The sequence below is a fragment of the Miniopterus natalensis genome, chromosome 11 (assembly GCF_054644295.1).
Source record: "Miniopterus natalensis isolate mMinNat1 chromosome 11, mMinNat1.hap1, whole genome shotgun sequence".
Classification (NCBI taxonomy): Eukaryota; Metazoa; Chordata; class Mammalia; order Chiroptera; family Miniopteridae; genus Miniopterus; species Miniopterus natalensis.
This window is the reverse complement of record NC_142091.1, coordinates 50,817,972-50,835,674: the sequence shown is the minus strand read 5'-3', so window position 1 is coordinate 50,835,674 and position 17,703 is coordinate 50,817,972. Positions and strand designations below refer to the sequence as shown.

At 35.3% G+C, this 17,703-nt stretch overlaps 1 protein-coding gene and 1 pseudogene across 2 annotated transcripts in view; one reads left to right on the top strand and one right to left on the bottom strand.

The window, feature by feature from the left end:
* Positions 1-17,703, top strand: part of PIK3C2A (phosphatidylinositol-4-phosphate 3-kinase catalytic subunit type 2 alpha) — an 80,864-nt gene that overhangs the window by 18,450 nt on the left and 44,711 nt on the right. The window contains exons 2-4 of one of the 2 annotated variants that reach the window (XM_016225162.2): positions 206-1,240; positions 9,863-9,966; positions 16,141-16,298. In XM_016225162.2, coding sequence (XP_016080648.2) covers positions 269-1,240; positions 9,863-9,966; positions 16,141-16,298 — 1,234 coding nt within the window. In that variant the 5' untranslated portion in view covers positions 206-268. Of the gene's footprint in view, positions 1-205; positions 1,340-9,862; positions 9,967-16,140; positions 16,299-17,703 lie in introns of both variants that reach the window. The other variant, XM_016225161.2, reaches the window with a different exon arrangement.
* Positions 12,471-12,570, bottom strand: LOC148092020 (U6 spliceosomal RNA; annotated as a pseudogene).

Genomic DNA, 17,703 nt, shown 5'->3' with positions numbered 1-17,703 from the left:
AAACATCTTCCTTAACCTAGCAGTAAGTGTATAAGAAATTTAAAATGTTCCTCTCACCCAGATTTCCCCTATCTGTTCATTTTATTTTATTTGATAGTGTGTTTGTAAATGGCTTTAACTCCTAACTGAATCATATGAAGTAGGTTAAAAGCAAAATTTGTGTTTAAAAAAATCTAATTGAGTGTTATGTTTATTTTTTGTATAGGTCTTGATACTGGGAACTACAAGGAAAAAAGTAGATATAGGAAGGTTGGTCTTTTAAGTGGACATGGCTCAGATATCCAGCAACAATGGATTTAAGCAATGTTCATCTTCACATCTGGAATCAAGAACAAAAGATGTGGACAAAGAAGAAGCGTTACAGATGGAAGCAGAGGCTTTAGCAAAACTGCAAAAAGATAGAGGAGTAACTGATAATCAGCAAGGCTCTGAGTTGTCAAGCAGCACCAGACAAAAAGCACAAGCTTATAACAAACAGGACTATGATCTCATGGTGTTTCCTGAATCAGATACCCAAAAAAGAGCAGTAGATATTGATGTAGAAAAGCTCACCCAAGCTGAGCTGGAGAAACTATTGCTAGATGACAGTTTTGAGACAAGGAAAACGCCTGCAATGCCAGTTACTCCTGTTCTGAGCCCTTCATTTTCAACACAGCTGTATCTTAGACCGACTATTCAGAGAGGACAGTGGCCAACTGGTTTATCTGGGCCTTCCACTTATACTTTACCTTCTATTTATCAGTCAACTTATAGTAATAAGCAGACTGCATTCCAAAATGGCTTTAATCCAAGAATGCCTACTTTTCCATCCACAGAACCTATATATTTAAGTCTTCCAGGACAGTCCCCATATTTTTCATATCCTTTGACATCCACCACACCGTTTCATCCACAAGGAAGCTTACCTATCTGTCGTCCAGTAGTCAGTCCTGACATGGCAAAGCTGTTTGACAAAATAGCTAGTACATCAGCATTTTTAAAAAATGGAAAAGCAAGGACTGATTTGGAGATAACAAATTCAAAAGCTACAATTAACAATCTACAGGTATCTCCAAAGTCTGAAGATATCAGTAAATTCGACTGGTTAGACTTGGATCCTCTAAGTAAGCCTAAGGTGGACAATGTGGAGGCATTAAACTATGAAGAAGAGAAAAATGTTCCAGGTTTGCTAGCAGAGGATCCTTGGGATGCTGTTCTTCTTGAAGAGAGATCACTAGCAAGTTGTCACCTTGAAAGAAAGGTGATCGGAAAATCTCTTTCTGGGGCAATGGTAACAAGAAGCCAGTCTTTAAATATTCGAACAACTCAGCTTACAAAAGTCCAGGGCCAAATGTCTCAGGTATCGTGTGTGTGTGGTTGTTTTTTTAGTACTCAAACTTAGTATTAACACAGAGTTCATATTTGTGTGCATAATTTATTAGGTAAAAAATATTTTTCATTTCGAATCTTGTTTTCTTTGTCCTAAAGTGTGCTGTGACTCCTAGAGTGTATGGTGAAGGATTAAATATGTACAGGCCAGTTGAAATATTGCTTGCTGTTAATGTTATCTTTTCAAGAATTATATAAATTTTAAGAACCTCTAATCAAGAACCTGGCTATCACTGATAGGCATTTAATATAATTTTTATCTGTTTCTTCCTTTCTTCTTAAATATGGTCCTCCTTTTTCTTCTTTACCTCTTATTTTTCAAGGTAAACAAGGAATTGTGGTTTTTAACCCCATTATAGAAATTCTAATTATATTTTTATATTGTTGTTGTTCCTCATTATATTGTTTTGTTTTTAACCATGAATGAGTGAAAGAAAAGGAGGGAAAGAGGATAACCCCAGAGAGACAGGAAAAAAGCAATTGAAAGGACTGTTTTTAATCACCTATGTTGATAAAAGTAAGGAGTGAAACTATAGTCTAAATGGTGTAGTTGTTGAGTTCATATAGCCTTACTATCTGGAAAAATTAGTTAAGGGTGGCTGAGGCAGGATGTCTTCCGTCAGAAGAAAAACTTTTTCTTTCCAAATATAGTATCCTAGTTGCAGATTTGTATTTTGCTCTTATAATTTAATACATTTTTATTTTAGAGAAGGAAGGGGAAGAGAGAGAGGAGAGAAAAAAACATTGATGTGAAAGAGAAACATCGATTGGTTGCCTCCCGCACTCGCCCAAACCAGGGATTGAACCCGAAACCTGAGTGTGTGTCCGGACGAGGAATCGAACCCTCCACCCTTGGTGTACGGTACAATGCTCTGACCACCTGAACTACCTGGCCAGGACCCACAGTGTTGTAATAAAAAAAGATGAAATAATGATACACTAAAATTTTCAATATATTAAATATATTAAGTAAGTTACTTTGTGCTACCTTAAGTAGCAAGCAGTGTGTGCTAAATTTTAAGAGAGGTGATAGCAGGTGCTGAAAGTTAAAATACATGTTATAGAAAATTTAAGCAAATCTTATTTGTTTATACATTTCTCTGTGAATTGAGAAATTCAATTTAATAACTTAATTTTAAAATTTATTGTCCTAAAAAGTAAAACAAGGAGGGAAGAAAATCCAGGGAGGCAGGTATTATAGTTAAATGTTGACAAAGGAATTTATAAAAATAGCCAATAGGTTGTCAATGCACAAATTATACTTTTTTTTTAAATTTTTTATTTTCATTGTTGAAAGTATTACAATTATCCCCCCTTTTCCCCCCATTGATCCCCTCCACCCGACATTTCTCCCCCACCCCCATACCTCAGTGCAGTTTTTGAATGTCTTCAATCAGAGGTTTGGTGTGCACTTTTTCTTACAAATGCTGTAAAAGGACTTCTATATATAAAGAAAAGTTTCTTCTGTTAACACTAAAATTTCATCATTTTCTTCGTGTACAAGCAGATAAAGTTTGGTTTCATTTAGGCGAAATGGGGAAGGCACATAGAACACTAGTACTTTTGGAAGTTTGTGGCACAAATATTTGACGGAGCTTTTAAATTTTCACACAACATTTATATTTTTTGTTGGGAAATAAGATTGCAATGCCTATTCTTTTTAGTTACTTTATGTACTTAAGTATTCATTTCGTGTTAGAATTTTATGCTTTGTGGTTAAAAACTCAGAAGGGTATTTTTCTTCTCACTCAGCAAGCTTACTTCCTGTTTCCTTCTAGTGTCTTGTTTTGTTAATAATAATCTAAATACTTTAGTTCAAATGTTTTGTGAACAAAACTAGGAAAAGGAATACTACTTAAAACTCTCTTCTGGCAGTTTAAATCAGATTTTGAGTTAATAGCTATATATTTAGCTACTTTGAGCAGATTTCAAACATTTAAGTAATGAATTAAATTATTTTCATAGAAGTGGTTTTGCAAAGTTATGTGGATATTACTCTTTCTAAAAGTTAATTGTATTGGTGTTATAAACATTTATATTCCCACTGACAAAATGTCTATTAATTTTAAAGATGAGGGAAACTTGAACAAAACTTGATTTTCATTATCTACCTGAATGTAGTACATTATTTGAATAGGTTACTGACGTCTTTTTTGTAAAAATTTTTTAAAAATCAAATAAGGAAGTAACCAAATTCTGAATAGTAACATACATATATAATTTGCTTACAGTATATTTGCTGAAAACTTGGTATTTGTTCTATCTAATTTTTAGGTAATGTGGCACGAACCTTGGATTTTTGTAGGCATAAAGTTTTCCCATATTCTTATAACTGCTTTACAGAGTATATACTGATAAGTTTTTGTTTGTTTGTTTGTTTTGTGTGTGTTTGTTTTTAACCCTCACCAGAGGATATTTTTTCCATTGCTTTTCAGAGGGGGAGAGAGAGACGTTGTGAGAGAGACACATCTATTGGTTGCCTCTAGCATGCAGCCCTGGCCAGGTCAGGGATGGAGACTACAACTGAGGTACGTGCCATTGGCAGGAATCGAATCCCAGGGCCCTTCAGTCCGAGGGCTGACACTAACCACTGAGCCAAACCAGCTAGGGTCTCACTACCTCTTCTTTTCTTTTTTTATGTTGAGGTCAAGGCTATCCTTTGTATGTATTTGCCCATCTCAGATTTGTCCTTCTTTCAGGCTTGAGGGAGGAGATAACTTCTTCCCTTTAAAAATTAAGAAAACTTGCCCAGCCGGTCGTGGCTCAGCGTTTGAGCATCGACCTAGGATCCAGAAGATCATGGTTCCATTCCCAGTCAGGGCACATGCCCAGGTTGCGGGCTTGATCCCAGTCAAGGGTACGCAGGAGGCAGCCAGTCAGTGACAACTCTCTCATCATTGATGCTTCAACTCTCTCTCCCTTCCTCTCTCTGAAATCAATAAAGATATATTTTTTAAAAAATTAAGAAAATTCTTTCACCTCTTTTTCTATTCTGCCTCCCCAAAGTATTTTCTACCATTATTCTTTACAAGGGAATTTGTACTTAACTGCCTTTCCAGTCTCTATTCTCATCGTATTTGACTCCTTTTCCTTAACTTCTGATAATATGAATGCTAATTGCCAATCTAGTGATCACATTCACTGTCCACCCCTTTTGCTGCTTTTGCAACAATTGACTACTTCCTCATTTTGAAATTTCTCTTCTGTTGCCTTAGAAAACTTCCTAGTTTTCTTCCTGTGATCTTTGACTCCTTTTCTTTTGTCTAGCCTCTAAATATAGGCATTCCCCCAAAGTTCTGTTCTTGGCTGTCTTTAATATTTGTTACCTGTTCTCTCTCATTCAGTGCTTTATTCTTTAGGCTCCAAGATACAGAATTTGAAAACTACTGGTTTAGACTCTTGCAGCAATGTGACTCCATGGCTTTTTTATGGTCGAGAGGCTGTGATGGTTAATTTTATGTGTCTACTTGACTGTGCCATGGGGTGCTCAGGCATTTGGTCATACATTCTGGGTGTGTCTGTAAGGGTGTTTGTGGATGAGATCAATATTTGAATCAGTAGATTGAGTAAAGGCAAATTGCCTTTTTTAATATGGGTAGGCCTTGTCCAATCAGTTGAAAGCCTGAATAGAACAAAAAGACTGACCCTACTGCCAATGAGGATCTCTTCCTGCCTGACTGCCTTTGAGCTGGAACATAGATTTTTTCTGCTTTCAGACTCAAAATGAAACAACAGCTCTTACTGGGTCTTGAGCTTGACAGATTCAGACTGGGACTATATCATTTACTCTCTTGGATATCCAGCTTGCCAACAGTAGATCTTGAGACTTGTCACTCGCTATAATCACATGATCCAATTTATTATAATAAACCAATCTCTCCCCCCCCCCCCCCGTGTGTATGTCAGAGAGAGAGAGAGAGAGAGAGATGTCCCAGTTTCATTCCAAGTGAGTGCAACCCCTTATGTGTCCCTCAGCCTCCTAAACAGACTATCTCCTATTGATGGAACTTGGACCCAAGAACCCCAAGATCCTCTCAGTGATCCTGATGGATGCTGACAGCAATTAGCAGACATAAATTTCCCTGTAGAAAATTGCAGGAATTTGATGGATGATCCTCAAATGTAGATCTTTAGCTCTGGAATAGAATTTCTGGAATAAAATATTTCTAGGTGATGATCAAACATGTTCATGGATTTCCAAGCCCAATATATTTACTAGAGAACTCAGTATCTTCTACAGCAGACCTTTCTTTGTTGCATATATTGGATAATGGAATTAGCAGTTTTTTTCCTTTTTAAAAAAAGTATATATCTTTATTGATTTCACAGAGAGGAAGGGGGAGGGGAGAGAGAGAGAAAAATCAATGATGAGAGAGTCATTGATTGGCTGCCTCCTGCACACCCCCTGCTGGGGATAGAGCCCACAACCCAAGCATGTGCCCGGACCAGGAATGGAACTGCAGTCTCCTGGTTGCTCAACCGCTGAGCCACGCTTGGCCAGGCTCATATTTTTTAATGAATGAAAGAGACAAATAATAAGAAAAAACTGCTGCCTGGCTGGGCGTGGCTCAGCAGTTGAGCATTGACCTAGGATCCAGGAGATCAGGGTTCGATTCCCAGTCAGGGCACATGCCTGGGTTGTGGGCTCTTTCCCCAATAGGGGGCTTGCAGGAGGCAGCCAATCAATGACTCTCATCATTGATGTTTATGTCTCTTTTCCTCTCCCTCTCTCTGAAATCAATAAAGACATTCAGAATATATATACACATATATATATATACTTGAAGTTATACAATGTGAGGGTTACAAATATTAATCATTTGCAGGTCTCATCCTTAAAGAACTGAGGTTAGAAGAGGGAGACAGGATGTGTGTGTGTATAATTGCAATATAGACTAGAAAACCTTGAGTGCCACATAAAAATGTGCAAGATCATTGGAGAAAGGAGATGCTTTGATGCTTAGATTGTTTGAGTGGAGTTGAGAGGGACTGGGGGCAAGAGCTGAGGGACTAGGTGTAAAATTTTTAAAAAATGTTTTTTAAAGAAAGGGTGGAGAAAAACAAAAAAAAATGATAATGTTAATGTGAAGACAAAATCATTGGCAGCCCAGCTGTTTTTTACTTTGTGGACAGAACTTTTGAGTTAACTTTTCAGAGTCTACTATTACCTTAATAGATGTCTAGAGAATTAGTTATTATAATCTATTTCTGTCACTGTCAGTTGAAACTTACAACCTGCTTGAAAGGAAGGACCTAATTCATTAATGGCACGGCAAGAAATGCAACATTTTGATTTTTTAAAAATCTAGAAATGTCACTAAAGAGATTCAAAATATGTTAATAAGTAAAACATGCAAAACAGTTAAAGAAGGAAAGATGATTATTGGGTCAAGCCAAAGTAGAGGTTTTCTGTGACATGGCTCCTGCAAAGGTCACATATTGTTTTTCTCATTGCGTTTTTTTGTTGTTTGTTTTTAAAGAGACTTTTGAGAGGTAGAGGCATGGTAATTAAGCATGTGATTCTGAGGCTAGGCTACTTGGGTTGAAATCTTAACTCTGAATATATTAGTTGTGTGACCTTATATGAATTAACTTCCTTGTGCCTCATTTTTTAAATATGTAAAATGGGAATAATAATAGTACCCACCTACTAGGGCTTTGTTAGATATAAATAATACATACATACCTACCAGTAAATTTCTTACAGCAGAGCCTGACATGTAATAACTGCTCATGTAGTAATTGCTAGATATTGATCCATGCATCTGTTGATGGATACTTGGGTTGCTTCTACCTTTTAGCTATTATAAATAATGTCATTATGAACATGGGTGTACTAATATCTCTTCAAGAACTGCTTTCAAGTTTTCTGGGTATGTACCCAAAAATGAAATTGCTGGGTTATATGGTAGTTGTGTTTTTAATTGTTTGGGGAACCACCATACTGTTTTTCCACGGTGGCTGTACCATTGTACATTATTACTAACGGTGCATAAGGGTTCTGTTGTCTTCACATCCTCACCAATATTTGTCTTCTGTTTTTTTAGTAGTAGCTATTCTAATGGGTGTGAGGTGGTAAGTGAATTTTAGCTTGTTTTTAGAGAGAGCAAAACATTCAACAAATTGAACCAATGGTTGAGTGCCTTCTGAACTGGATATAAAGTTCTACAAAAATACAAAATTCAATAAAACTTGATTTTTGTCTTCAAGGAGCTTTCACATTAGAACAAATATTAAACAGGATGTAATGATGCAGTGTTTGGTTCATACTACTTAAAAGAGTGAGGAGGGAAGAATTACTTCATACTGAGTAATTATAAAAAGGTATTATAGATGAAGTAGCATTCTGTTGGGCCTTAATGGGTTTTTTTACTTGTGAGGGAAATTTAGGGAGGAAGGCATTGAAAAGTTGCAGAGGACAGGATCACTCATTTGTGTTTTATTAGGAACAGGATATGATTCAAGCTAACTGGAACATAGAAATCATTTAGGAAGTTCTCAGAAATATGATTGGATTAGACTGTGACAAGCTGACAAGCTTGAAGTAAGTGTCAGACCAGAGGATTTGTTAGAAACATCAAATCCCAATTTTAGGGTAGTATGGTCTATTTGCTCTAGTGCTTGTTTCTATAACACAAATTAACTGATAATTGGTAAATAAGAGATTGATGTCAGTATAATGGGGAAATAGCATTAGTTCATACATAATCTTTACCAACTTATTAACATTTTAAAGCAACCAGGGCCCGGCCAGGCGTGGCTCAGTGGTTAAAGCGTCGACCTAGGATCCAGGCGATCAGGGTTTGGTTCCCGGTCGGGGCACATGCCCGGGTTGCGGGCTGCAGCCGATCAATGACTCTCTCATCATTGATGTTTCTATCTCTCTCTCTCCCTCTCCTTTCCTCTCTCTGAAATCAATAAAGATATATTAAAAAATAATAATAATTAAAAAAAATAAAGCAACCAGGAACAAACTTTCTCACAATTAAAAAGAAAGTATACGTAATATAAGAAAATGTTAAAGAAAACACTGAAAATCCTGCAGAAGTGTTATTTAGTAAAAATGGTGATTGGATGAGTAGCTTTAGGAATGGTTTCATATTCCACAGTGTTAAACTTTCTGGTAAAGCAGTACAAAGAAGCTATGAAGACATTTCCTTTGCATTAAGAATTTTGTTTGAAGAAATCTATATCTTAGGCAATATTTTTAATTTCAGTTGGTTGACTAGAAGCAAATGCCCTCAAGAACCCATATCACAAATGATGAAGCTCCCGAGTTTAAGGTTCAAAGACCATAATGCTAGGTGCAAATTCAAGTGGAGACTTAACTATGCTAGTATTTTTTAAGGACTTTTTATTGTGTTAGTTGGGACTTTGATTATAAAGCTACAGTGATTTTGAGTAATCTGCCTTAACTCTGTTTTTCCCATAAGCTTTGTTATTTTTAGTTGTGATTTTCTGGAACTTAAGACTTGTTTGTTTTTTTCTTCCCCAAATATGCATATCACATTGTAGCAGAAAGGGCTCTGCCATGTTTTAAAAGAAGAAAATTCGTACAGGAATCATTGCCCTAAGTTTCCAGTTTAATTTTCTGACAAAATGTTCATTGAATCCATTACAAGTCTTGACGTTTATTCACTGGGTTCTGAGTCACTTAATTTTGAATTGTGAATGTTCCAAGTTTCTAATTTTAATGGAAATTTACATTTGAAATTTGTGCCAAATTAAGTATTTTTATGTAGTAACCAAAATGCCTCTACATATAAACTCTACTATTTGGCTTTGCTTGGGTGGTGAATTTATCTCCTGAATGTTGCACACAAATTTCGATCAGACATAAACTTAACTTTTGAAGGACTATCACGTTGTTTGTATAAGTTTATTAACATAGAAAATGTCCACTAACTCCTAGAACTCATTCTCTTACGTAAAGAATCAACTGCTTTGTTGATATTTGAGGCCTAAGTTAAATACACAGTGGGGCAAAAGTAGGTTTACTGTTGTTTGTATGGAAAATAATACAATAATTAAATAATAATACAAGAATAAACTCTGTGTTTCCTGTACTCACAACTGTAAATCTGCTTTCGCCCCACCCCATATATAGAATTCCAGGTTTATTAGGGGGGTGCCAAATGGGCCTCTCTCTTCATTGTCTTAAAATAAAGGCTTGTCCTTTAATCTCATTCAGCTGTTAACTTAGTATTCATTTCAGGAAGATTTTGAATGGAAATGTCTTTAGCATTCCATTCTTACCAACACAAAGAACACCATATTTCTACTTCGGAGCAATAAAACCAATAAACTTTAAAATAAAATTTAGTTGGTATTACTTTTATGGATAGAGAAGTCCATAATTTAAAACTTTGTTACTGATGTAATTTTACCTCCATATCTCTGTACATATTTTAATAAAAATGTGTTTGTACTATGCTGCTATTTAGCGTTTTGGGGATCTTTTCCTTTTAAAATAAAAACACTTTTTTGATTACAGAAAGACCCAAATGGGACCAGTAGTTTGCCAACTGGAAGTTCTCTTCTACAAGAAATTGAAGTACAAAATGAGGAAGTGGCAGCTTTTTGTCAATCCATTACAAAGTAAGGAATTTTTCTTTATAAATTAAAGATTATTTTTTATTAAATGCTTGTTTAAAAATTTATTGAAAATTAGCTTAGTGCTAATAATTCTAAAAACTTTAAATTTTTAATTATTTTCTCCCTGTGGCTTAAAATTTTAATTGGCGTATTAACAAACTACAGTTAAACCTGTATTCTTATCTGTTATGTTTCTGAGTATTTAGAAGAAAAACTGAGGTCATGCAGTAGACTTTTGATATTCTATTAACCAGTGAAAATATGGCTTAAATGTTCAAGTTTCAGTACACATAGATAATGCCCTTTTTTGTTTCAGGGACCCTTAGTTTTGCCCCTTGAATACTTTTCTAGCATTCAAAATACTGTCATACTTATTTAAGAGATAACAGACACTATTAAAGGAGCAAATGTATTTTCCGAAGGTTAGAAAAATGCATTTCTAAAATGTTCTTTATTCTCAAATCTGTCTAATATTCTTTATAGATGAAGAAATTGAGACTCAGAAAAGTTACCTACCAAAGCTTACTCAGCTAGTCTGCCAGATTTCCTTTGCCTCTGGTTCAGTGTGTTTTCTTTCCATTATATCAGTGTATTAGCCATATTTGTTATGAGTACTAGAAACCCATCTTAAACTAGTTTAAAATCAAGAAAGGTTATGTAGCCTGGCCCGGTGTGGCTCAGCAGTTGAGCATCGACCTAGGATCCAGGAGACAGGTTCGATTCCTGGTCAGGGCACATGCCTGGGTTGTGGGCTTGATTCCCATTCGGAGGGTGTGCAGGAGGCATCTGATCAATGATGACTCTCTCATCATTGATGTGTCTATCTCTCTCCCTCTCCCTTCCTCTCTCTGAAATCAATAAAGATATATTAAAAAAGAAGAAAGGTTATATATTGGTTCATAAGCCCATATAACAGAAAGAGGAAGGATGCTACGCAGCGAAGTGACAGCCAGATCCAGCAGTTCATACACTGTGAAGGTCCCTCCTCCCTTTGGACTCTTCTCACATCCTATCCTTCTGTCTTCCTCCCTTTTCTTCCCCCACTTCCTCCATGCATGTTGCCTTCATTTTCTCACTGCAGGTGGGGTTCTGAAGGCGGGGAAATATAGCCACTGATAGGTTAGACTTCATATTCTAATGGTCTTGCTAGCAAAGATGAAAGGGAGTCCTCGGCCAGCACCAGACAGGAAAAAAAAACCATGGAAGGAAGAAGAGGAACAACAAACATTGTGGCTAAGGGGATGAGATATGTTATCAAAAGAAGGGAAAGTAGATTACCATCGGGGGATTTATTCTGAATTCTATATTTTTTCCAGTGTGATCTGCTATAAGCAAAGCAGAGTTTGGGGTTCCCAGATAATTTTTGAGTAGGTACATCATTTTAATGTAATTTAATGGACTTAATTTTCTAGACTATTGGTAATATTTCATTAAAACTCTCTCTTGCCCAGCTGGGGTAGCTCAGTGGTTGAGTATTGACCTATGAGCCAAGGGGTCACCAGTTTGATTCCCTGTCTGGGCACTTGCTCAGGTTTCTGTCTCCATCCCCAAGAGGGGTTGTGCAAGAGGCAGTCGATTGATGTTTCTCTTGATGTTTCTATCTCCCAAACCCTCTCCCTTCCCACTTCTCTAAAATTAATAAAAGCACACACATATATATTTAAACTCTCTCTCTTTATGTTATCTTTTACCAGAATTTCTTTTCTGCAGAATACCCTAGGGGGAGGAAAAGAAGAAAAATATCACTAGAGCCACTTTTTCTTCCCTGCAAAGGTTATTCTTAACTGGATTTTTAAAACTCATAGTTTTCAGTAGGCATTAAAGTAGAAGAGACAATTTAGATGACTTAGTATGCAAATTGCATGTATTAGAAATTACCTGTGCCATTATATCATTATGTTTGTGTGGTTAATAGTTTGGAAATAGCCCGGCCGGGCGTGGCTCAGCAGTTGAGCATTGACCTAGGATCCAGGCCATAGGGGTTCGATTCCCGGTCAGGGCACATGCCCGGGTTGCGGGCTGCAGCCGATCAATGTCTCTCTCATTGATGTTTCTATCTCTCTCTCTCCCTCTCCTTTCCTCTCTCCAAAATCAATAAAAATATATTTTAAAAAAAAAAGTTTGGAAATAGTCTTTTCCTTTAATGGTTTGGAAATAATCTGTTATGAATTCATCTAATCCCTTTAATTTTCTCCAGAAGCCCTGTGTTTTTTCTGTGAAACTGTTGAGTGACTATGCATTTAATTTGAGAAATTACGCTCTCAGTGACCTGCCTTTTCTCCCTATTTGAATCTTTGAGTTATTTACAAAGACTCTTCCAATAAGCTAAAATGATTTATTATTATTTACACACACATACACATACATACGCACACTGGCTTATGTAATGTGAAACCTTAGATGAACTAAAGAGAGAATGAGTTCTTTTTATAATTTTATTTTCTTTAGGAGAGTATGATTGCAACAAATATTTCAGAGCAGTAGAAAGTAGAAGTGTGGGGTTTTTTTGTTTGTTTTTACGCTTCAAAAATTTGTGTGTCATCCTTGTGCAGAGGCCATGCTAATCTGTGTATCATTCCAATTTTAGTATATGTGCTGTTGAAGCAAGGTCTGAAGTAGAGGTGTTTTGGAAACCGTGTTCTAGGAACTTCTCTCATTCCCCTGTGATCTTGGAGATTGAGGTCAGGAGGAGATGTCCCTTGAAGAAACAAATGGCTCTTTCTGTTTTTTCCAATATGCTCATATCTGCAGTGCATTTTAAAAACAAGTATTCATAGTCTTAGAGAGCCAGTTCTTTTCTTTTTGAAATTTCCTAAAATGATTCATTTAATCATTTAAATTCAGCTGTGAAATTAGTATAAGACTATGGAGATAATTGCTTACAGTTAAGTTTACTGTATAACAAACTTAGAATTTAGTGCCAGTTCTAGGCCTTGTTTTTTTGCTTCTGTGAAATTAGGGAGTTGGACTGTTGATCTCAAAAGGTCTCTTTCCGTTTCAAGTCCTGTAATACTTTGATTTAGGACATTTCATTACTACTGTGTTTTCCTGGTTTTTATTTCTTGTTTTCTTGCCTTTCACACTCAGTGTTAATTGACAAAGCTTGCCGATATCTACTAGACATCAGTTCAGAGAAAGTTCTTAGACGAATGTTAGATACCAGAGAAGTTTTTGCTGCTGCTTTTGTGGTTTTCTAGGATAAAATGAGAAACAACACTTTAGACTTGTCATTCTGAATAGCCTTGTATTTCTTTCCTTCCTATATGGTTCAGATATAATATTTATATCCTATAATAGTGTCTTGACCCCAAGGACTTCCTATATGTTTTCTAGGACTGCGCCTTTGCATTTAGTTAATTTTATTTTAAACAAAGCTGAGTCTGTACTTTCTTGTAAAGTAACATTCAATTTAAATCCTTACTTTTATTTTTAACTTTTAAAACCCTCATTTTAATCTCTTCTGTCCTTCTGATTTTGCATGATTTGGCTCTGTCTGTATGTAACTTTAGCTTGATCAAGCACATAGTAGGGAAATAAATTGTAAAAGATTTTATTGTATGCATAGAGATATTAAATTTCCTGAACTATAGAGCCACTTTAAACAAACAAAGCTCTTTGGTGGTGATGGGGAAATAGAAATTTTAGAGAAAAAGAAAATAAAGTTAAAAAAAATACATTTTACAGGTAATTGCTTAAAAACACCAAGCTGTATTGGCTTAAAGTGTTTGTAAAAATACCTTGTATATTGAAAATGAATGATTTACTCAGCAGTTATCAATTTACTCATTTAATTTGATTTTATATGTTTAGTTATAAACAAAACAAAACCAAAGAAAGCCCAGCTTTAAGGAATCTATTACCACCTTAGGTTTTTTCCAAGTTTTTGTAAAGCAGACAAAACCATGAAAATAGATTATCAATTTTATAGAAAAAAGAAAATTACAGTAGGGGGGATAAATGGTGATGGAAGGAGACTTGGCTTGGGTTGGTGAACACATAATACAATATATAGATAATGTATTATAGAATTGTACCCTGAAACCTATATAATTTGTTAACCAATGTCACCCCAATAAATTCAATGAAAAGTGAAAATCACTGTATCTTTCTGGGCTACCTTCCATGATGTCAAATAGAGAGAAGGACTCAGTTAAAAAAAACCTGTTTTTATTATGCTAAAATATATATAACATAATAACATAAAATTTACTATTTTAACCAATTTTACACACACAGTTCTGTGACATGAAGTACATTCACATTGTTGTGTAAGAGAAAGGACTTCTTTTAAGAAAAGGAGATGAAGCACCCCACCCCCCCCCCACCCCCACCCCCCGCCAAGTGAAGTTCATTGAATGCAACCCAACTTTTATCAGTCCAATTTTGGTCTAATAAATTCTTGTTTGCTGAGCTATCAGGAATTTCTAATTTTGCTTTCATCATCCTTAAAGATTTCTGAAAATGAAAAGCTTGCTTAACTGTCGGCAAAATTCTATACCACTTCATGTATTAGTTAATTATGTGATTTGCTGTGAATATCTATTTTATTCATACTGTAGAAAACAAGAGAAAACCAAGTATATGCAAAACAATAAGAATCTTACGCTGAGTCAGCCCTGGCTTGGTAGCTCAGGTGGTTAGAGCATCATCCTGATATGCCAAGGTTATGGGTTCTGTCCCTGTCAGGGCACATACAACAAGCAACCAATGAATGCACATAAATAAGTGGAACAACAAATTGATGTTTCTCTTCTCTCTCTCCCTCCCCTCTTCTCTCTTTAAAATCAATAAATTTTTAAAAAATCTTAGGCTGGGTCCTATGAAGATGTTACTGTGTTGCAGAGGAGTAAGTTTGGCAGCAATCAAGTATCTGAAGATAATGTGTTCGCATTTAAGAGTGCACTTTCAACATCAATTTAATTTTATTATAGTACCTTTTTTTCAATTACATTTCTTTAATGGTGGATCCTTTGTGGCATTCATGATCACAGTGCAGAAACCATATTTATTCATTCACTCTTTGGTTTATTTTACAAGGTGTTTATAGTGCTTACCATGTACTAGGCCCTGTTCTGAGTGCTTTACTTAGTTAGTTCATGTAATTCTCACAACAGCCCTATGAGGTTAGTAGTAGTATAACCCTCAGTTTATAGAGGACACTGAAGCAAAAAGGAGATTCAATAACTTTGCTGAAGGTCACACAGCTAGGGAGTTGTAAAATCAGGATTTAAACTTAGGTAGTCTGGCTCTAGAGGTGGTTATACTTGCTGCCTCTCCAGAGCCTTTCTGTCAGCTCAAACTGTTTTATTCTATTCCTATGACTTGATTATTTTTATCTCTACAGAAGCAAATAGACAGCATTTCTAGTGTTCATTCCATTTGTAGCCCTGTGAAAAAATAGATGGGAAGATTGGAACTTGTCTTCTAACCTCCAGAAAAAAGTTAAAAGAAGCCCAAATTTAAAGAAGGCGTCATACCCTCTTTTGTTGCATTCTGATAACACAAGTACTGTATGGAGATGAGCCATACACTGTGTTCATATATTTAAATTTAAACTATATTGCTCCTCTAAATATCTGTGAATGCTCTGAATACTTTTACAGGCAATTCTTACCATTCCCTAAGTTTTAGAAATTACTTTGAGGAAATAAAGGCCTCACAGCACTGTGAAACCCATTTTCTATGTTGTTTGTTTTTAAAAAAGCATTCTCTAACAACCAGAAACAATGTGTAGGAAAAAGAACCTTAGGAAAAAAGATTTTTAAAAGCAAACTTTTTATTCCTCTGGCAGTTATAATTTAGGGCTGCATCACCAATATTATCAGTATTCATTAAAAATGTACCATTTTGTGTAATGATACTGTGTAGCAAAAGAACCTGAAGCAGAGCACCTCCTTTAATGCCACGTGTCCAGTGTGTGCTTGGTTAATGTTGATAATGCTACCAAAGATATCCTGGCAGTACTTAATCTCTTTCCTTGGATTCCTTTGATTTAAAAGGCAAATGCTGGTATTTGGAGTTTTGACAGGGGTCCATTCATTGCAATTCTCATCAGCTTCTCTAGAATTGAACAAAGGCACAGAATTGAATAGCTGTAAGCATGCAAAGCCTTGTTCAGGGCTCAAATAAATGCATTTCTAAAAAAAAAGAATTGAATTTCTTCTTTCTTGTGAACAGATTGAAGACCAGCTTTCCATATACCAATCACTGCACAAATCCAGGCTATTTGTTAAGTCCAGTCACAGTGCAAAGAAACATATGTGGAGAAAATGCTAGCGTGAAAGTCTCCATTGAAATTGAAGGATTTCAACTACCGGTTACTTTTACATGTGATGGTAGGTTTGTAGTTCCCCAACCATCCTGTTTTGCTCTGATTAGAGAGGAAATGTTTAAAATGTTAATAATTTTCATTCTCTTAAGAAACCAACTCTGTTATTAGCATCCTTTTTTAAACAAGTTGTGTGTGAATATGGTAAAATGCTTAACATTCATTAGGTATCCTTTTCAAAAATTTTGCATTTTGTTTGGATGCTTTCCTGGTTTGAACCAATGGGAAAACTGTTTACCTTTCTAACTATTGTACATATTTCTCTGAAAAATGCTGAGTAACTTCTATTAATCAATGGCTCTTGGCCAAGGCCCTAAAACATTAGGTAAAAAGTCCAATAAATAGATAGCTAATTAAATAGAAAATCTAATTCTTTTTTTGTTTTATGGCAAAAAGAATGCTTGTTTATACAAAGCTGTCAGTGGAATTGAAATTCCAGTGATTTTGTTAAGCTCCTCTAAGGCAGCAATTTTCAACCTTTTTCATCTCATGGCACACATAAACTAATTACTAAAATTCTGTGGCACACCAAAAAATATTTTTTGCTGATCTGACCCAAAAAAAGGTATAATTTTGATTAATTCATACCAGATGGCTATTGTTGTGTGTGTTTTGTTTTGGTTTTTTTTGACAATCTAGGGGAAAAGAGGTCAGTGCCCCTGACTAAATAGTTAGGTATTGCATCTTTTAAAAATTCTTGCATCACACCATTGAAAATCGCTACTGTATGGAAAAGATATTGCTCCTTTAGTTCTAAGTCTTTCTTTGAAATTTGATGTAGGAAATTTTTTGTTATAATTTTCAAAACTACTTTCATAGTTTATTGCTTTTCACAATGTATATTATTTTAATGGGCTTCCAACAGTAGAATAAGATCATATATTTCTATAGTACTTTGGCCTAAAAGTTATGCCATTTTATCTTTAATGTTTATGACTAGGAATATGTCCAATATTTGGATACTTTCTTTGTAGCTTTGTAGTTTTCAAAGCCCTTTGAAAAAATATAATCTGAAACAAAAATGTTAGCCAACTATAAACATTCTTTAGTTTCTAAAAGAAGAATTATTCTTTTAAAATATATCTCACATTTTAGTGTGAGAAATCATTTAAATCTAAGTATGCAATAAGAATTAATATTAAAATTGAAGAAGAAAAAAGACAATAGGTCTCTTGATTGAAATTAGCACGAGTATCAATGTTTACACATTGATAACAAATGCTTTAATTTGTACCACATTTTGACTTGCTATATCAAGATATGATTGCTTAAAAAAATTTCAAATGCCTATTTGGTTCATAAATGTGCACATTTGTAATGTACATCTCTGTTAAGAAATGTAACCATATTATGGTACAAAATGGTTTGTATGTTCAAATGATAAATGTTCCCATACATTTGACTATTCAGAA